Source organism: Dendrobates tinctorius, unplaced genomic scaffold (assembly GCF_039654945.1).
Source record: "Dendrobates tinctorius isolate UK_male_01 unplaced genomic scaffold, ASM3965494v1 ptg000249l, whole genome shotgun sequence".
NCBI classification, from domain to species: Eukaryota; Metazoa; Chordata; class Amphibia; order Anura; family Dendrobatidae; genus Dendrobates; species Dendrobates tinctorius.
This window is the reverse complement of record NW_027361916.1, coordinates 5,166,197-5,187,795: the sequence shown is the minus strand read 5'-3', so window position 1 is coordinate 5,187,795 and position 21,599 is coordinate 5,166,197. Positions and strand designations below refer to the sequence as shown.

Genomic DNA, 21,599 nt, shown 5'->3' with positions numbered 1-21,599 from the left:
TACGTACACCTCGTACACACACGGCTCCGCTCCGTACACCTCGCACACACACGGCTCCGCTCCGTACACCTCGCACACACACGGCTCCGCTCCGTACACCTCGTACACACACGCCTCTGCTACATCCACCCTGTAAACCCCTCCTGACCCCACACAGAAACTTCCCCTCATCCAGCACCATGACAACCAGCACAGCAGAGTCCTGCACACACTGAGGCCCCTGATCATGTGACCCCTGACTCCTCCCCTCCTGTGACCTCATCACAGGTCCTGTGCGCACAGAGCAGCTGTAGAAATCTCCGGCCTCGGGGGTCTCACCAGACTTCGCTCTTTTCTTGCAGGGGCCGCAGTGGATTTCATCCTGGATCCATAGAGCTGAATAGAGGAGCGATGTTCCTTCACTCTGATGGTAATTGATGGTGACGTTTGTCCAACGTCCACGTTACCGAGTAAATCCCCCCAGGACTGCAGCCGGTAAAGACCCCGATATCCACAGGTGTCCCCTCTAATTGGGGGAAAGGGATAGAAAAGCCTCTTATCCCGAGGGGAAACCCTGTACATGGAGACATCGGCCTCAGATCTCTCCTGTCCTGTTCCTCCAGAAAAGCCTCAAACTTCTGTGTGTGACTCAGAGCTGAGATCTAACGGGAGAGAAGATTCCATTGCGGGGAAGACGGGGAACCTTCATATAGACGGCCGGTGGGGATGGAGTCAGTGACCGACTCTGGCCACATCTGTCTCTAGAGCCGCAGTAGAAGATGAAGATGTCGTCCTCATCATGAAGGAGTTATTTCTCATGTCGCGTGTAATGAATATCTCCTGCAGTATTGCTAATGCCGATTCCAGTGTCGGTAATGAGACGAGAATTAGCGTTATGGAAGATGAGTCTATGAGGAACGTGTTCAGCTGCCGACTCCGAGGAGGAAACTGCTTGTTGTCTGTGGCCTAAATATATAGGTTTTATTAGTAGATGTCGGGGAGAAAACTAAACCCTGTAAGATAATAAATCTCCTCATATGTTTCCCTTATTATCTCCAGTAATTGTATTATTACACAGGATTCTTATGATGTTACATCGGATCATCTTCTTCTCATTCAGGTCTCTACAATATCGGATCCTCTCAGTGAAGATCTTCTACAGAAGAGAATTTTCCTGATTTACCCATCAAGGATGGATATGGACAGAGACAAGATGGCGGAGAGGATGTTACACCTCACCCTAGAGATCCTCTTCCGTCTCACTGGAGAGGTGAGAGATTCTGATGACGTCACATTACATCATTCTTATCTATGGGAATAACAGATGGACAGAACTGGAGAGGTGAGGACTCTGGAAATGTCTGTGGTGAGATTTATTAATGTGTCTCTCCATAACCAGGATTACACCGTGGTGAAGAAGACCTCTAGTGATCGCTGTCAGGACCCTGTGTCTGAGGGATGGGGAAGTCTCCTGAGCCCAATCACGGGGCCTCCACCTCACCCCCTGATCCCTGAGGACATTAATGACCAGAAGATCCTAGAACTCATCTACAAGATGATGGAGCTGCTGACTGGAGAGGTGACACTGCTGGGAATGCTGGGACATTATACAGTAACACTATGAAGGGATCGGGGGATGATGGTATCATTGTATGTGTCAGGTTCCTATAAGGTGTCAGGATGTCGCTGTCTATTTCTCCATGGAGGAGTGGGAGTATTTAGAAGGACACAGAGATCTGTACAAGAACGTCATAATGGAGGTTCCCCAGCCCCTCACATCTCCAGGTAATAGATAGGACTAAATACACACGGCCTATAATTATCTGTATGTAGAGAATGAATTCAGTCCCTGTATGTGTTTCCTCCAGATCTATCCAGTAAGAGGACAACACCAGAGAGATGTCCCCGTCCTCTTCTTCCACAGGACTGTAACCAAGAAGATCCCAGTGCTCCTCAGGATCTTCAGGTAGATGGAGAGAAGGTGTCAGGAGATCTCCCCTATGATGTGTAGACGGCTGTGAAGGTCTTGTGCTCAGTCTTGTTTTATCCACCAGTATTATATGTTTTATACTTGTGTAATGAGAACGGTGGAGATGGCAGGATTAGAGCTGATCATAGATGGGACTTCTCCATCTGTCAGAGACTTTTACTGTTAGCAGCGGATTAATCAGCGTAACATCCAGAGTCAGCAACACAGAATGTAGATTTATTCATATCCAGGTTGAACAGCTTACAGCATGAAATGTGATCAGTCTGGTATCTGCTGTGGCTTGCAGCATGGGAGCATTACAACAACAAGAAGGGAAGAGAAGGAGGGGGCATCCTGTCTGTTTTTTTTTTGTCACTGAACTTTGTTAACAATCTCACAATATGTACAATATATAAAACAGTACAGTAGTTGTTGTTGCAATACATACAGATCAATATGCATTATTCCAACACCCCCACTCCACAACTACTTATCCTCTTAGTCCCAGTGTGGTCCTCAATTCTTGGAACCTGGCTCGTGGCAATGGCTTTGTCATAATGTCAGCTGCCATCTTATCAGTTTCACAATAGACGAACTGAATTATGCCACGATCTATCAAATCACGTAAATGATGATGTCTGACGTCAATGTGCTTGGTTCTAGCACTGATCTTTTCACTGCATGCAAGTTTAATGCATCCTTGGTTGTCCTCATAAATCACCGTCGGCTGAGTTGATGGTGTGCCAAGATCATCCATCAATTGTCTTAGCCAAATGACCTCCTGGCTTGCATAGGCTGCGGACACATACTCCGCTTCTGTAGATGACAAGGCAACAGACACTTGTTTCCTACTAGACCAGGAGATTAAACTTTCTCCAACTTTAAACAAGTATCCGCTTGTGGATTTACGATCATGCGAATCACCAGCCCAATCTGTATCTACATAGCCGGTGAGTTCTAGATCTCCCGTTGCAGACAGCTTTAAATTTACATCTTGCGTTCTTTTAAATATCGGAGAAGTCTCTTAACAGCATTCCAGTCTCTTTGGCGTGGTTTTTCCACATATCTGCAAAGGATTCCAGCTGTTGTTGTGATATCCGGTCGAGTCATAATTGATATGTATAGAAGTGCCCCCACTGCCTGACGATATTTCTCATTGTTTGGCAACAGGTCATCTTGTTCTTCCAGCTTCAGGTAGGATGGTTCCATTGGGGTTGATATACCTTTGGCTTCTGACATTCCAAACTGATTCAGAATCGAATTAATTTTTGCACTTTGGTTTAGAAGAAAACTTCCATCTTCCTCGCTCTGGATTTGGATTCCTAGATAATATGTCACATTTCCAAGGTCTTTCGTTTCAAAATGCTGGTTCAGAATTTCAGCCATTTTTCCAATTTCTGCGTCTTCCTGATGAACTACAATCACATCGTCCACATATAAGAGAATATACATCCACTTTACATCTCTATATTTTGCGTATAAGCATGGATCCGCTTGACCTCTTTTAAAACCTTCTTCTAACAAGACCTTATTCATCTTGGTGTTCCATGCTCTTGCTGATTGCTTAAGACCATAAAGGGATTTTTGTAGTTTGCAAACAAGATTCTCTTCACCCCCTTTTACATAACCTTCAGGTTGGGTCATGTATAAGTCCTCCTCAATGTCACCATTTAAAAAGGCAGTTTGTATATCCAAATGTCTGACATTCATCTTTTGTACAGCAGCTACAGCTAACAAAGCTCTGAACGTGGTCTGTTTAGCGACTGGAGAAAACGTAGCATCGTAATCTTCGCCATACTTTTGAGAATATCCTTTTGCCACCAACATTGCTTTAAATCTGTGGACTTTACCTTAAGAGTCATATTTGGTTTTGAGGACCCACTTGCACTTGATTGCCTTTTTGCCCTGTGGCAGCTTGGTGAGTTTCCAAGTTTGAAGTTGATGAAGCGATTTGATTTCCTCATTAGCAGCATTGATCCACTTTGTTCTTTCATGGACAGGTAGTTCTTGCATTTCATCCCATGACTGCGGCTCTGATTCAGGTAGTGTCTTGACTATGTAGGATAGATGTTTAGCTGGTACGCCTCTGTTTGATCTTGAAGATCTCCTGATTTCAGATTCACCTGATTTTTCTGTTGTTCCTTCAGTGGTTGAAGAATCCAGCCAGACCTCTACATCCTCCTTGTTATTGTCTTGTAATTGTGACTTCAGCTGGACTACTGGCGTGATGTCACAAAACTTGGGGGACACAAAGTTCTCATCAATCACCACATCTCTACTTATTGTGACCTTGTTTGTTTCTGGGTGTAGAATCCTATAACCTTTGTGTTTTAGCCTACCAGGATCCCTTCCTTAGCGTGAGATTCCCACTTAGTTCGCCTTTCTTTGGGAACATGTACAAGTGCTTTACTTCCGAATATTCTTATATGATGTAGTTTTGGCTTTCTGCTGTTCCATTGCTCAAACGGAGTTTTCTCTGTAGCTTTACCTGGTAGTCTGTTCTGAAGATAGCAAGCTGTCATGATTGCTTCACCCCAATATGCTGTGGGCAGATTTACATCAAACAACATACTTCTTCCACTTTCACAGAGTGTTCGGTTCCTTCTTTCCGCGACACCATTTTGCTCAGGATTGTACGATACAGTGGTCTGAAATAGGATTCCATTTTTCTTTAAATTGCTCTGTGTCTCATTACTTGCATATTCAGTCCCATTATCTGCACGTAGAATCTTTTGCATTCTCCCAAATGTATTATATACCTCAGCTAGATATACTTCAAGTTTCTCTGGAACTTTTTTCTTGCTGTGAAGCCGATGGACAACTGTATATCTTGAATGATCATCAATAAATGTGAGAAAATATCTCTTCTTCCCAGGAGTCTGAGTGCTCATTGGACCACAGACATCTGTATGTATTAAATCTAGTGTCTATTCTGTTCTTGTAGTACTTCTCTTAGGAAAAGCTTTTCTAGACATTTTCCCTTTGATGCAGCTAGTACATTTCATTATCTGGTTACATAGATCAATTGTAATGTCCTCAGCTAGTTGCTTCTGAACTAACTTCGTTATTGCTTCTGGGCCTCTGTGTGCTAGGCACCTATGCCATACACGATTGCAGTTATTGTGCCTTTCTTCCTGAGCAGTGAACACACACTCTTTGCATTTAAGCTGGTAAAGTTCATCTGTGATTTTTCCTTCTGCTAGTGTGTGGCCCTCTTTTGAGATGATGCAGCTATCATGCTTAAATGTAACTTCATTTCCCTGTTTTGTGAGTTTCTTCACAGATAGTAAATTACTCTCAAGACTAGGCACATAGAGCACATCTTTTACTGGGATCTTCTTGCTTTGTGTTGGTGAGATTTGACAATCAATATAACCATCTCCTATACCTTGTGAAGTCATGTACTGACCATTAGCCATAATCACTTTCTCTGACTTACTTTGGTTAAGCTTAGAAAAGAAGTCCCTGTTATTAGTCATGTGACTAGTTGCTCCAGAGTCTATACACCATGCATGCTTTGATGTATTTACACTGACAGTAAATGCAGTTTCAGTATTCACAGAATCATTTTCTGCAGACACAGCACTTTTAACCTTTTGAAGACTGCTTTGCTTTTTCAGCTGATTCATTCTAGCTTTCCAGACTCTGCAGTCGGCTTTCAAATGTCCTGATTTCTTGCAAACAAAACATTCACGTGTTTCTTTTAGGTGCTTTCTGTTATCATTTAGATTTTGTGTCTGTAAAGCAGATTCTGCATCGCATGTCCTGCTGTTTACACCTTCCGCTTTCCGCTTATATTCATCTATGAGCTTCCCTCTGACATACTCCAATGTAAGCTCATCATCTGGGCGCGCATCTAGAGCGGTTACAAGCGTGTCATAGTTTTCTGGAAGACCACTAAGCAGTAATGCGGCTACATGAAAGTCCTTCAAATCTTCCCCAATGCCTCTCAGGCGTTCTACAATCTCTAGAATGCTTGTTATGTAGTCCTGATTATCCTGGCCATTCTGTGGTTTAGACTGGTACAATTTTCTCATGAGCTAAAGTTTATTGCTTAAATTTATCCTCTCATGCACCTTTTGCAGTTGCTCCCACATTTCTTTTGCAGTTTCACTTTTACACACATGCACAATCTTATCATCATCTATACTGAGTGATATGGTACTTTGTGCTTTCTGATCCATCTCTATCCACTCCTGTGATACTGGGTCAGGTTTAGGCTCCTGTGTGTATTTCCACGTACCTTCTCTTATCAGCAGCATTTTCACTTTGAATTTCCAGGATTGATAATTCTGGTTAGTGAGACTTGGTACTGTAAACTTCATGGAGTTGCTGCTGCTGGTGGCCATCTTTGCTGTCTTCCTTTCTTTTCTCTGTGCTCTGGGGATCTGGGACTCTAGGACTCTGAGCCCATAACCTGTTAGCAGCGGATTAATCAGTGTAACATCCAGAGTCAGCAACACAGAATGTAGATTTATTCATATCCAGGTTGAACAGCTTACAGCATGAAATGTGATCAGTCTGGTATCTGCTGTGGCTTGCAGCATGGGAGCATTACAACAACAAGAAGGGAAGAGAAGGAGGGGGCATCCTGTCTGTTTTTTTTTTTTTTGTCACTGAACTTTGTTAACAATCTCACAATATGCACAATACATCAAACAGTACAGTAGTAGTTGTTGCAATACATACAGATCAATATGCATTACTCCAACACTTACAATATTTGTTTCAGGGTGAAGATCTGAGCCATATTAATACTACAGAGACATATGTGAGAGATGATGGGTGGTGTAAAGAGGAGATTCCCACATATGACTACCCAGGTGAGTGTCATGCCGTGCTCACCTGGGGGCGGGACCTCGGTCCTGACGTCATCTCTTCCGGAGCCGCGGTCACTCCGGGGGTCCCGTTGGGTGCGCACGCGCAGCTCTCGTCCCCAGGTCTCCTCCTACATGTCACGTTTGCGCTTGCGCGCTCCTGTCAGTGCTGTATAGGGCTCAGTCCTCTCTATGGTAATGGAGGACCTGACCCGGAACCTGTAGTGGTCATGTGCTTTCTGGCTAGGTCCTGACCTGGAACCAGTAGTAGTCATGTGCTATATCAGACGACCTGCCCCTAGGGGAGGTGCCTGATTATTGTTGTGCTTCCTGGCTTGGTCTGCCGTGTCCCTGCCTGGCTGTGCGCTGTATTCAGGTCCCCTGCCTTGCACTCTGTTGTGCCTCTTGGCACACGCTCTGAATCTGCACTCTGCTTTGTACTTTGTGCCTCCTGGCACATGCTCTGACCCTGTGCTCTGTCTCGTACTTGGTTGTGCCTCCTGGCACATGCTCTGACCCTGTACTCTGTCCCATCCTCAGTTGTGCCTCCTGGCACACACTCTGATTCCGTGCTCTGTCTTATACTCAGTTGTGACTCCTGGCACACACTCTGATTCTGTGCTCTATCTCATACTCGGTTGTGCCTCCTGGCACACACTCGGACCCTGTGCTTTGTCTCATACTCAGTTGTGCCTCCTGGCACATGCTCTGATCCTGTACTCAGTCTCTTACTCTGTTGTGCCTCCTGGCACACGTACCAATCCTGCGCTCTGTCTTATGCTCAGTTGTGCCCTCTGGCACACACCCTGCTCCTGTACTCTGTTACACCTCCTGGCACACCTGCTGCCTGACTCAGTGCTCTGACGTGCTCTTTGCACGCATTCTGCTTCACTCACACCCGGACGAACGAAGTCTCTGTATACCACGTGTTCCCGTGTCCACGCTTTACACGTTCCTGCAGACACATTCACCCACTCGTGTCTCCTGTGAGCCGGCCGCCTGGTGCCAGCAGTCATGGTGCCTCACCCCCTGGGGCTTGCCCCTGACACTCCCTGTATAGGGGGTGGTCTTCACTAGGTCAGCTCGCCCTGGGAGGGTTGGTGTCACGACCCAGAGGGTCCACTCCAGGAGTCGTCACAGTATAATCAGGCCATGGACCCCGCTGGTACCACCACCTCCATCCAAAAAGAACTGGTGTTTCTACGGGAGAGTCAGACCAGGATTATGGCCTTTTTGTAATCCATGGAGTCCCGTTTGTCGGCCATACAATCTGTTTCTGCCCAGTCCTCGGTCCCGCACCCGATGCCGCGCCTCGGCAAGCCACCCCGATATAGCGGGGACCCTAAGTTTTGTCGAGGATTTCTGAACCAATGCCGGTTACATTTTGAGCTTTTGCCGCAGCACTATCCCACTGAGCGCGCCCAAATTGCCTTTATTGTTTCACACTTAGAGGGGGAGGCGTTAGCATGGGTGAACCCCCTCTGGGAGCGCAATTACTCACTCGTCTCTCAGCTTTCCATCTTTTTGGACACCTTCCGCAAGGTGTTCGACGAGCCGGGTCGGCTGGTCTCTATCACCGAGTCCCTCTTTAACCTCCATCAGGGTACGCTACCGGTGGGACAGTATGCCATCCGTTTTCGTACCTTGGCCTCCGAACTCGGTTGGAACAACGAGGCTCTCGTAGGGATCTTTTGGCGTGGCCTGTTCGGTCGGATCAAAGACGTACTGGCAGGTCGGGATACTCCCACCTCTTTAGAGGATCTGATCTCTCTGGCGACACGCATTGACCTGCGGTTTCAGGAACGTGCCCGTGAATTAGCCAGAGAGAGGAGCTCCTCTCACCTCTTCCGTTCCTGCTCCATGAAGCCGGGAAACTTCTCCGCCTAGGGTTGATAGGAGAGGCCTCCCTAGGTGAACGTGATTCCTCTCCCCCCCTGCTCGTGTCCGTATTATTGAATCTCGGTGCCAAGCGTTATTCTGAGGAGGCTTTTCTGGATTCTGGCGCAGAGGGGAATTTTATCACACTCGAGGCGGTTAAAAAATACCGGATTCCTGTCAGATCCCTGGAGACTCCTCGGTCGATTGTTTCGGTCAATGGTACATCCGTGCAGGAGACCGTTACCCAGGCCACCGAAGAGATCGAGCTGCAGATCGGAGCCCTGCACCTGGAGAAGATCTCCTTCCTCGTCTTGTCTACCATGTCTCACACGCTTCTTCTAGGCCTCCCTTGGCTACGGACTCATGAGCCAACCCTGGACTGGCGGTCGGGCGAGATACTCCGGTGGGGACCGTTCTGTCAGGAGAAGTGCCTGTTGCCCGTCCGTCCGATGAACTCTGCCGGTCCATCCCCGGCACCTACAGGTCTGCCGTCGGCTTACTTGTCCTTTGCAGATGTCTTCGACAAGAAGGAGGCCGAGACTCTGCCCCTCCATCGGCCATATGACTGTCCGATTGACCTCATTCCTGGTTCTACGCCCCCCAGGGGTAGGATATACCCACTATCCCCTGCCGAGACCCAAGCTATGTCTGACTATATCCAGGAGAACCTTGCGAGAGGTTTTTTCCGTAAGTCCTCCTCGCCCGCGGGAGCGGGATTTTTCTTTGTAAAAAAGAAGGACGGCTCCCTCCGTCCTTGCATAGACTACCGAGGCCTGAACGATATCACGGTCAAGAACAAGTACCCATTGCCATTGATCCCGGAGCTCTTTGACCGACTTAGAGGAGCTCGAATTTTCACCAAACTGGATCTTCGTGGGGCCTACAACTTGATCCGCATTCGTTCTGGGGATGAGTGGAAGACCGCCTTTAACACCAGAGACGGTCACTACGAGTACTTGGTCATGACCTTCGGCCTCTGCAATGCCCAGCGGTGTTCCAGGAGTTCGTGAATGACGTCTTCCGGGATATGCTGTACTCCTGCGTGGTAGTCTATCTGGATGACATCCTCGTTTTCTTATGATGGGCCTGTAAGAGAAAGCGGAGGGTAATGATGCTGTTGACTTCCTAGATCCCTGAGATCTTATCGGATGAATCTTCTCTCCCTTCTGTGCTGCTGAATGTCTCATGGTCCCTACAAGACCAGGTCCAGTCTTTCTGGCCAAACTCCCCTTTTATGATGGACAACAGTAAATGTGCAGTGAGGCCAAGTGTGAATTTCTGTACAATAACAGCAGAGTTTCCCTTTATCCTGACTTTTCAATTTGTATTAAAATTACCGTATTTTTTGACTGTGTGATGCACTGTTTTCCTTCAAAAATGTGGAGAAAAATAGGGGGTGCGTCTTATAGTCCAGGTGTACCTGCTTTGGATGTGGTGGGGGGTGGGGGAACGGCATCCGCGGAGCAGCGGGTCACAGGAGGCTGAAGCTGGTGGCTGCGGCTAACTCCTGTTCCCGCTGCTAAAGAGAAATGAATATTCACTGCATTCCACGCCCATGGGCTTGGAGGGCAATGAATATTCATTTCTCTTTAATAATAGTATCTTGATATGATTAGCCCCCTACCCTGGTCCTGGTATGCAGGGCCCCATCCTTATAATTGGCCCCCACCCCCATCCCCATCCTGGTATGCATGGCCCCATCAGTAAACATTTAAAAACAATGTGACGAGCATCAGCTTACGCTGAGTCGTTTCTTCTTTGAATGAGTGGACCCTTTGGGCCATGGCACCCACCCACCTAGGGCGAGCTGACCTAGTAAGAACCCACCCCCTATACAGGGAGTGTCAGCGGCAAGACCAAGGGGGTGAGCCACCACGGCAGCTGGACCAGACGGCCGGCTCAGGGAAGCAAGACAAGGCGAGACGAGACGTTAGTTCAAAGAAACTTAATTTACGGAAGGCTTCAGGGATAACATCAGGTACAAACATAACCAGAACAGGGATAAGATAGCAGGGTGCGTGCAAGGGCACGCCAAGGTCCAAGCATGGTGCGTGCAGATGGTAGGCGGAGGCACGATGACATCAGACTCCGGACAGCAAGCAAAGATCAACCGGGACATCAGGTTCTGAAGCTCTGTAGGCAATCATCAGGATCCGGACATCCGAAAGTCAGCCAGGGTTCCATGCAAGGAAACAAGACAGGGTTAATAACATGATGCGTGTCAACGGACATGCCAGGTTCGGGTTCACAGGACGGAGGCCTGCGCATGCAAGGGGCATGCCAAGGACAGGTACAGGGAAGGTGGCCTGCACGTGCAGAGGATGCACCAGGGAGAGACAGGATACGGTGGCATCGGAATCCGGGTGCTGGCATCGACCGACAGGATCCAGTAATCCGGCCGCGGACATCAGCTCCGGACATCAGGCCACAGTCATCTAGGTCCGGACCTCTGGCAGCGGTCGGCAGGTTACGGAATCTGGCAGGCAAGACAAGGTTCAGAGCAGAGCAAAGTAAGCAAAAGAGTTGTCCAAGAGTAGCACGAAAAGGCACAGTGCGAGAACCAGCGTTAGTGCAAGGGAGCACGGAAACCATGTCTGGGGCACCGGCAGGTGGTACCGACGAAGGCATAAGCAGGCGGGCACGACTAGAGGCGGCACCGCTGCGGCCACACAGCCGGAAACCGCTATAGCACTGGACGGGGCACGGCTGAGGCACACAGGCGAGCATGGCTAGAGGCGGCACAGCTGAGGCACACCAGGCAGGCACAGGCGACCAGGCACGTGCATGGAGGCACGGAGCCACATAGCAGGGCTAGGCAAAGGTACAGGACAGACGCGTGCGATACCGTACGGCAAAGCCTAGTACGAAAAGTGCAAGAGCGCACGAAACATCAGAGCCAAGGTATAAGGAAAGAGTCAGAGTCCTGCGCATGCAGAGGGCATGCCAGGGGCAAGGTACAAGACGACGCCTGCGCGTACCAAGGGGCCCGCCAGGGACAGGGCACAGAGAGGAGACCTGTACGTGTAGACAGACACATCAGGGACAGGGACAGAGTCTAGCAGCGGAGCGTAGGCCGAAGCCCAGAGCCGGGCCAAGGGAGAACCTTGGGACTAGACAGGGTGCAGAGCGTAGACCTGTACGTGTAGACAGACACGTCAGGGACAGGGTACAGAGACAGAGGCCTGCACGTGTAAGGAGACACGTCAGGGACAGGGTACAGAGACTGAGGCCTGCACGTGTAGGGAGACACGTCAGGGACAGGGTACAGAGATGGAGGCCTGCACGTGTAAGGAGACACGTCAGGGACAGGGTACAGAGATTGAAGCCTGCATGTGTAGGGAGACACGTCAGGGACAGGGTACATAGAGGGGTACCTGAAGCCACAAAGCAAAGCGAGACAGGAAACATGGAAAGAAACACGGAACAAGATCAGGGCAAACAAGGACTACAAGGCAAAGCAGGGCAAAGACAAAACATGGCACAAAGGACAAACACTAGACAAGGCACGAGACAAGAGACGGAATACGAGCACGGAGCGTGTGCAGAGACGCACTAGAGTGCAAGGTGCAAGGGCACAGAATAGAGGGAGCAACCCCAAAGACCAAGCAGCCATGCAGAGAAGCAACACAATACTCAGGCCCTGAGCATAGGAAGGGGCGGTCTGATATAGGGCAAAAGCACCTCCACTTCCGGGTCAGGACCAGGGAAGAACTTCCAGTTCAGATCCTCTAGGATCACAGAGCGTTGTCACATGATCAGGGCTTCAGACCTGCAGAGACGATTGCAGAACCAGACAGTGCAGGATCCTAGGAAAGGTCACATGATCAGGGTTTCTAGACATGCAGAGTCGATTGCAGAACCAGACAGTGCAGGATCCTAGGAAAGGCCACATGATCAGGGTTTCAGACCTGCAGAGACAATTGCAGAACCAGACAGTGCAGGATCCTAGGAAAGGTCACATGATCAGGGTTTCTAGACATGCAGAGTCGATTGCAGAACCAAACAGTGCAGGATCCTAGGAAAGGTCACATGATCAGGGTTTCAGACATGCAGAAACGATTGCAGAACCAGACAGTGCAGGATCCTAGGAAAGGTCACATGATCAGGGTTTCAGACATGCAGAGACGATTTCAGAACCAGGCAGTGCAGGATCCTAGGAAAGGTCACATGATGAGGGTTTCTAGACATGACTAGATGATCACAGAAGGCAGAGCAGAAACGCAGGCATCCCGCAGCTCAGCAGTCATGAGGTGACTCAGCAGTCATGAGGTAAGCAGGATAGCAGACACGAGATGCACGTGCACACCGCTCCAGCGGTTCTTTAGGCAAAACAGACATGGCAGACATAACAGACATGGTGGACATGACAGTACCCCCCTCCTTAAGCCCTCTCTTATCGGGGCTGGAAAGAAGAAAGAAAAATTCTTCGGCAGAAACCAGAGTTTAGTACAAACCACTCCAACAACGTTGATCCGACATCTGAAACGGACACCTGCAGCTGTCAAGACACAGGAGCCGTGGACGAGACACGGGGATCCAGTGGGGAGGACTGCGGGTAGACAAACAAGTCTTACTCTGGCTGCCATCATTTCCAAACAAGTTCAGAGGTCAAGGGCCGGGTCTGATTTACATCAGAAGAGCGGCCGGGGTACCGCCAATTTCAAGCGAGTTCAGGAGACGTAGAGCAGATCAGATTCTTCATCAGATGGGTAGCCGAGGTACCAGCGGAGTCCATGGCCTGAGTATTCTGTGACGAGCGTCAGCTTATGCTGAGTCATTTCTTCTTTGAATGAGTGGACCCTCTGGGCCGTGGCACCCACCCACCTAGGGCAAGCTGACCTATTGAGAACCCACCCCCTATACAGGGAGTGTCAGGGGCAAGACCACGGGGGTGAGCCACCACGGCAGCTGGACCAGACGGCTGGCTCAGGGAAACAAGACAAGGCGAGACGAGACGTTAGTTCAAAGAAACTTCATTTACGGAAGGCTTCAGGGATAACATCAGGTACAAACATAACCAGAACAGGGACAAGATAGCAGGGTGCGTGCAAGGGCACGCCAAGGTCCAAGCATGGTACGTGCAGATGGTAGGCGGAGGCACGATGACATCAGACTCCGGACAGCAAGCGAAGATCAACCGGGACATCAGGTTCTGAAGCTCTGTAGGCAATCATCAGGATCCGGACATCCGAAAGTCAGCCAGGGTTCCATGCAAGGAAACAAGACAGGGTTAACGACATGATGCGTGTCAATGGACATGCCAGGTTCGGGTTCACAGGATGGAGGCCTGCGCAGGCCAAGGGGCATGCCAAGGACAGGTACAGGAAAGGTGGCCTGCGCGTGCAGAGGACGCGCCAGGGAGAGACAGGAACGGTGGCATCGGAATCCGGGTGCTGGCATCGACCGACAGGATCCAGTAATCAGGCCGCGGACATCATCTCCGGACATCATGCCACAGTCATCTAGGTCCGGACCTCTGGCAGCGGTTGGCAGGTTACGGAATCCGGCAGGCAAGACAAGGTTCAGAGCAGAGCAAAGTAAGCAAAAGAGTTGTGCAAGAGTAGCACGAAAAGGCACAGTGCGAGAACCAGCGTGAGTGCAAGGGAGCACGGAAACCACGACTGGGGCATTGGCAGGTGGTACCGACGAAGGCATAAGCAGGCGGGCACGACTAGAGGCGGCACCGCTGCGGCCACGCAGCCGGAAACCACTATAGCACTGGACGGGGCACGGCTGAGGCACACCAGACGGGCACAGGCGACCAGGCACGTGCACGGAGCCACATAGCAGGGCTAGACAAAGGTACAGGACAGACGCGTGCGATATCGCACGGCAAAGCCTAGTACGAAAAGTGCAAGAGCGCACGAATCATCAGAGCCAAGGTATAAGGAAAGAGTCAGAGTCCTGCACATGCAGAGGGCATTCCAGGGGCAAGGTACAAGACGAGGCCTGTGCGTACCGAGTGGCACGCCAGGGACAGGGCACAGAGCGGAGACCTGCACCTGTAGACAGACACGTCAGGGACAGGGACAGAGTCTAGCAGCGGAGCGTAGGCCGAAGCCCAGAGCCGGGCCAAGGGAGAACCTTGGGACTAGACAGGGTATAGAGCGGAGACCTGCACATGTAGAGAGACACGTCAGGGACAGGGTACAGAGACGGAGGCCTGCACGTGTAAGGAGACACGTCAGGGACAGGGTACAGAGACTGAGGCCTGCACGTGTAGGGAGAAACGTCACGGACAGGGTACAGAGAAGGGTGTTGTGAGTTCATTTTCCCCTTCACCGTTGATGTCTGATGAACTCCCTCTGCTGGTGAAGAGAGGTAGTGAAATTGATTGGGTTGAGAAGAACCTGTCATCTGAACAGGTGGAGCCTGATTGGACACCCAGAATCACTGAGTGGATATAAGGCAGCCGACGCCCTACAGGGGTGCTGGTGATCCTTTCTGCTCTGAGCTCTTGCAACCAGTTAGTCCTGTCTACTGAAAGCTAAGTTTTTGCTCTCTTATTTTTCCATGAGATTTTGTCTGTTTGCTTCGTGTTTTGTGTTCAGCCTGCCTTTGTTGAGACGGGATGAGCTCCATTTTTGTCTCTGATCAGTTTATCTCTTTGCTCTGTTTTCAGAATATACCTGAGTGCTGATATAGTGATTTTGAAGTCTAGCGACTTCAGGGCCTTTTTCCCTATCAGACGGTTGGGACATTTTTGTAGGGTTTTTTGCGGATTGCAGCCAGCATCTTTTCTGTCCTTTCCTATTTAGTTAGTTGGGCCCCATCGTTTGCTCAACCTGTCTTTCTGTCTGTGTTTGTGTTTTCATCTGCTTTTCACCGACAATACATGTTGGGGGCTGTCTATTGCTTTGGGGTCTGCTCTGGGGCAGTTTAGATTTCCCCTTTCTTTCTTTAGGCTTATTTAGTTCTCCGGCTGTGAACGAGGGGTCTAGGGCACCGTAGGAACCCCCCACGGCTACTGTTAGTTGTGGTGAATAGGATCAGGGGTCTGCAATCCGATAGCTACCAACCTCTCCGGTTTTCTGGACTTAGCTTGTATTTTTGTTTTTTCCTCCTTCAGTGACTCATTCATAACAGAAGGGTACCTGAAGCCACAAAGCAAAGCGAGACAGGAAACATGGAAAGAAACAAGGAACAAAATCAGAGCAAACAAGGACTACAAGGCAAAGCAGGGCAAAGACAAAACATGGCACAAAGGACAAACACTAGACAAGGCACAAGACAAGAGGCGGAATATGAGCACGGAGCGTGTGCAGAGACGCACTACAGAGCAAGGTGCAAGGGCACAGAATAGAGGGAGCAACCCTACAGACCAAGCAGCCATGCAGAGAGACAACACAATGCTCAGGCCCTGAGCATAGGAAGCGGCGGTCTGATATAGGGCAAAAGCACCTCCACTTCCGTGTCAGGACCAGGGAAGAACTTCCAGTTCAGCTCCTCTAGGATCACAGAGCGTGGTCACATGATCAGGGCTTCAGACCTGCAGAGACGATTGCAGAACCAGACAGTGCAGGATCCTAGGAATGGTCACATGATCAGGGTTTCTAGACATGCAGAGACGATTGCAGAACCAGACAGTGCAGGATCCTAGGAAAGGTCACATGATCAGGGTTTCAGACATGCAGAAACGATTGCAGAACCAGACAGTGCAGGATCCTAGGAAAGGTCACATGATGAGGGTTTCTAGACATGACGAGATGATCACAGAAGGCAGAGCAGAAACGCAGGCATCCTGCAGCTCAGCAGTCACGAGGTGACCCAGCAGTCACGCAGCTCAGCAGTCACGAGGTAAGCAGGATAGCAGACACGAGATGCGCGTGCACACTGCTCCAGCGGTTCTTGAGGCAAAACAGACATGGCAGACATAACAGACATGGCGGACATGACAAACAAACAATTACACTTACCTACCCTGCGCTCCCTCACAGCGCCCTGTGTTGTGAATTCGCTTTTTGGCCTCCCTCTGGTTACTACTGAAGGTAGTGGAACTGACAGAGGGGTTGCGAGTTCTCTTTCTGGGCTCCCTCTGGTGGTTACTGGAGGTAATGGAGCTGATCTGATTAACAGAGGCTTGCCACCTGATAATGAGGACGACGATTGGAGATCTGGGGTTTCAGACTGGGATTTAAGACAGCCGACTCCCTCTATCCCTGCTGGTGGTTTTCTTCCTGCCTCCTGAGGTCTTAGTTTCCAGCTCAGTCCCTGCATGTTCAACTAAGTGTTCATTTGCTATTCTGTTTAAATTTGATCTGGTTTTGTCTATCTCAGTTTTGTGTGGTCAGCCTGCTCCGGCTGGGGCTGTGCTGAATCTCCATCCATATGTTACTGCTTGTGCCAGTTTGTTTTTGTCCCTTATTAGATTGGCCTCTTTTTGCTCTGCTTACAGAATATACCAGAGTGCTGATATAGTGGGTGAAGTCATACGACTTCAGTATTTTTTGCATCAGACGTGTTGGACTTTTTTGCAGGGTTTTTTGCATGATTGCAGGCAGTGTCTTCCCTTTCCTGTCTAGTCAATGTGGGCCCCATCATTTGCTCAGTCTATTTACCTGCCGGTGTTTGTGCTTTCATCTTGTTTCACCGTCAGTACTTGTGTGGGGGCTGTCTATTCCTTTGGGGTCTGCTCTGGGGCAGTTTAGATTTCCCCTTTCTTGCTTTAGGCTTAGTAAGCTCTCTGGCTGTGCCGAAGCACCTAGGATCATCATAGGCATGCTCCATGGCTACTGCTAGTTGTGTGGATAGGATCAGGGGTCTGCAATCCGCCTAGTTACCAACCTCTCTGGTTTTCAGTAGCTTAGCTTGGGCTTGCTCTCCTCCTTGGTGACCCAATCATAACAGCCCTGCTCCGGTGCCAGCAACTGCTATATGCTTGTAAGCAGTGGATGGCAGGGATGTCATGTGCTGCTCACAAGCAGAGCACAGCTGTCAGGACTGTGCACGCAAAGGGCAGTGAGTATTCATTGTTCTTCAGTAGCGCGCATTGTCAGCCACCGGCTTCCTGCTGCTACAGAGGTCACGTGTGCCGCTACTTAAGAGAAATGAATATTAATGAATTTTCACTGTTCTCAGCACTGCTTACAAGCATATAGCAGTTGCTAGCAATGGAGCAGGATGCTATGAGGGAACGCCGGGTAGGTAAGTGTAATGGTTTACTTTTTAATGTTTTCTGATGGGGGCCATGCATACCGCATACCAGGATAGGAATGGGGGTGGAGGCCACTTATAAGGATGGGGCCTTGCATACCAGGACGAGATGGGGCCCTGCACACCAGGACAAGATGGGGCCCTGCATACCAGGATGAGATGGGGTGCCTGCATACCAAGACGAAATGGGGCCATGCATACCAGGACGACATGGGACCATGCATACCAGGATAAGGATGGGGCCATGCATACCAGGATAGGGATGATGGGACCCTGCATACAAGGATAGGGATGGGACCATGCATACTAGGACAAGATGAGGGCCCTGCATACCAGGATAGGGATGGGACCATGCATAAGGAAACGAGATGGGGGCCCTGCATAACAGGGTACGGATGGGACTATGCATACTAGGACCAGATGGGGCCCTGCATACCATGACGAGATGGGTTCCCTGCATACCAGGATAGGTATGGGACCATGCATACCAGAATAGGGATGAGGCGGCATGCATACCAGGATAAGGATGGGGCCATGCATACCAGGATAGGGATGACGGCGCCATGCATACCAGGATAGGGATGAGGCGGCATGTATACCAGGATAAGGATGGGGCCATGCATACCAGGATAGGGATGAGATGCTATGCATACTAGGATGAGATAGGGGACCCTGCATACCAGGATAGGGATGGGATCATGCTTACTAGGATGAGATGGGGTCCCTGCTTACCAGTATGGGGATGGGGCCATGCATGCCAGGATAGGGATGAGGGATCAATGCATACCAGGATAGGGATGGGGCCTTGCATAACAGGATAGGGATGAGGGATCCATGCATACCAGGATAGGGATAGGGCCATGCATACCAGGGTAGGGATAAGGGGGCCATGCATACCAGGATAGGGATGAGGGGGCCATGTGTATAAGAATGGGGATGAGGGAACCATATATATCAGGATAGGGGATATTAAGTACAGAATTGACCACATTTTTTGCTTCAATTTTTTTTCCTAATTTCTTCCTCTAAAACCTAGGTGTGTCTTATGGTCCAAAAAATACGGTAATTTCAAGGAGGATTGTAATAAACTACAGGTAAAACATTACACCTGGTTTTCTATCAGACTGTGAACTGTCATTGTCTTGGTAAATAATTAAAGTTTTTTTACATAGCTTGCCATTTTTATGGACAGTTTAAGTAGAAATGTTCAAAAATATAAAACTCAAGGAAATTTTATTAAAAAATAATTGTTTTTTAATCTTAGCAGATGACTGTACCAGGAGATCAGACAGACAGCTGACATCTTCAATTTTTCAATCTGATGATCTTGAGATCCTACAAGATACAACTGAAGTGACTGCCATTACTCCAGATATATCATTACCGACTACTAAGGAAAATCAAAGTCACAAAATAGGCATTAAAAAACAAACTGCTACTAAAGCAAAGAAGTCATTTTCATGTTCAGAATGTGGGAAATGTTTTGCACGGAAATCAAATTTTGTTACCCACAAGAGAACTCACACAGGGGAGAAGCCTTTTTCATGTTCAGAATGTGGGAAATATTTTAGTCTGAAAGGGAATCTTGTTAAGCACCAAAGAACTCACACAGGGGAGAAGCCTTTTTCATGTTCAGAATGTGGGAAATATTTTAGCAATAAATCAGATTGTGTTAAGCACCAGAGAACTCACACAGGGGAGAAGCCTTTTTCATGTTCAGAATGTGAGAAATGTTTTGCACATAAATCACATTTTGTTATCCACCAAAGAACTCACACAGGGGAGAAGCCTTTTTCCTGTTCAGAATGTGGGAAATGTTTTGCACAGAATTCACAATTTATTACCCACAAAAGAACTCACACAGGGGAGAAGCCTTTTTCATGTTCAGAATGTGGGAAATATTTTAGCAATAAATCAGATTGTGTTAAGCACCAGAGAACTCACACAGGGGAGAAACTTTTTTCATGTTCAGAATGTGGGAAATGTTTTGCACATAAATCACATTTTGTTGTCCACCAAAGAACTCACACAGGGGAGAAGCCTTTTTCCTGTTCAGAATGTGGGAAATGTTTTAACAATAAATCAGATTGTGTTAATCACCAGAGAATCCACACAAGGGAGAAGCCTTTTTCCTGTTCAGAATGTGGAAAATGTTTTAACAATAAATCATATTGTGTTAAGCACCAGGGAACTCACACAGGGGAGAAACCTTTTTCATGTTCAGAATGTGGGAAATGTTTTGCACATAAATCACATTTTGTTATCCACCAAAGAACTCACACAGGGGAGAAGCCTTTTTCCTGTTCAGAATGTGGGAAATGTTTTAACAATAAATCAGATTGTGTTAAGCACCAGAGAATCCACACAGGAGAGAAGCCTTTTTCATGTTCAGAATGTGGGAAATGTTTTGCACATAAATCACATTTTGTTATCCACCAAATAACTCACACAGGGGAGAAGCCTTTTTCCTGTTCAGAATGTGGGAAATGTTTTAACAACAAATCAAATTGTGTTAAGCACCAGAGAACTCACACAGGGGAGAAGCCTTTTTCATGTTAATGTGGGAAATATTTTAGCCAGAAAGCGCTTCTTGATCCCAATCAGAGCAGTCACACAGAGGAGAAGCTTTTACATTTTCTTAATGTGGGAAATATTTTACTTGGAAATTAACTGTTAATAAACATCAAAGATGTCATATAGGGGAGAACACTTTTTTATGTTCATAATGTTGGAATAGTTTTAACCAAAATTAAATCTTAAATGCGTTGTCTCTTGTCATTCCTCATGTTTGCTGACAAAAGGATAAAACTAAACCTTATTAAAGGGAACCTGTCACCCTCCAGGGCGTCTTTAACTAAAAGCCACCTTCAGCAGCACTAAGGCTGCATTCTGTGAAGGTGGCTCTTCTGTTCTGATAATAATTTTATTTCTATAGCGCCAACATATTCCGCAGCACTTTACATTTCAGAGGGGACTAGTACAGACAATAGACATTACAGCATAACAATAATCATATAGATCATAGCATGTACCAAGAGGAATGAGGGCCCTGCTCGCAAGCTTACAATCTATGAGGATAAAAGGTAGACTGTTATGAATGGGTCACCGAGGAGGATGGCAGGAACAGGCTAAGTCACCAGAAAACCAGAGAAGTTGGTAACTAAGCGGATTGCAGACCCCTGATCCTATTCACACAACTAACAGTAGCTGTGGAACGTACCTACGATGCCCTAGACGCCTCGGCACAGCCAGGGAGCTAACTAAGCCTAAAGCAAGCCTAAATCTAAACTGTCCCGGAGCAGACCCCAAAAGGAATAGATAGCCCCCAAACATATATTGTCGGTGAGACAAGATGAAACAAACGCAGGCAGAAAAATAGACTGAGCAAATGATGGGGCCCAAACTGACTAGACAGGACAGGAAAGAAAAGACACTGTATTCAAGTAAGCAAAAACCCAGAAAAATCCAACACGTCTGATGTACAAAAAAACACTGAAGTCACACGACTTTGCCCCCACTATATCAGCGCTCCGGTATGAACTGGAAGCAAAGCAAAAGAGACCAATATAACAGGGGACTGAACAAACTGACACAGGCTGTAACATATGGAGCGGTGGTCCAGCACGGCCCTCAGAGGAGCAAGCTGAACCCACACAACAAGCAGAGAGAGACAAAACCAGATCAGATGCAAAGGATTAGCAAATGCACAACTTAGCTGAACAATGCAGGATCAGGGCAGGAGACATCAGACCTCAATGCACAGGAAAGCAATCACCAGCAGGGATTGAAGGAAGTCTGCAGAC

The 21,599-nt window shown here is 48.3% G+C and overlaps 1 protein-coding gene and 1 long non-coding RNA gene across 2 annotated transcripts; one reads left to right on the top strand and one right to left on the bottom strand.

The window, feature by feature from the left end:
* The first annotated feature begins 733 nt into the window (after positions 1 to 733).
* LOC141063295 (uncharacterized) lies at positions 734 to 20,564 on the top strand. Its single transcript, XM_073557352.1, has 7 exons — positions 734 to 994; positions 1,100 to 1,249; positions 1,379 to 1,558; positions 1,641 to 1,764; positions 1,848 to 1,945; positions 6,681 to 6,771; positions 19,061 to 20,564. Exons 1-7 carry the CDS (start codon positions 971 to 973, stop codon positions 20,353 to 20,355), a joined length of 1,962 nt encoding a protein of 653 aa, XP_073413453.1. The 5' UTR covers positions 734 to 970; the 3' UTR covers positions 20,356 to 20,564.
* On the bottom strand, positions 10,574 to 12,578 carry LOC141063297 (uncharacterized). The gene is made up of 2 exons (XR_012224858.1): positions 12,325 to 12,578; positions 10,574 to 11,119 (listed from the first exon to the last, which is right to left on the bottom strand). It is a non-coding gene; the product is annotated as an uncharacterized lncRNA (long non-coding RNA).
* Positions 20,565 to 21,599: the final 1,035 nt, after the last annotated feature.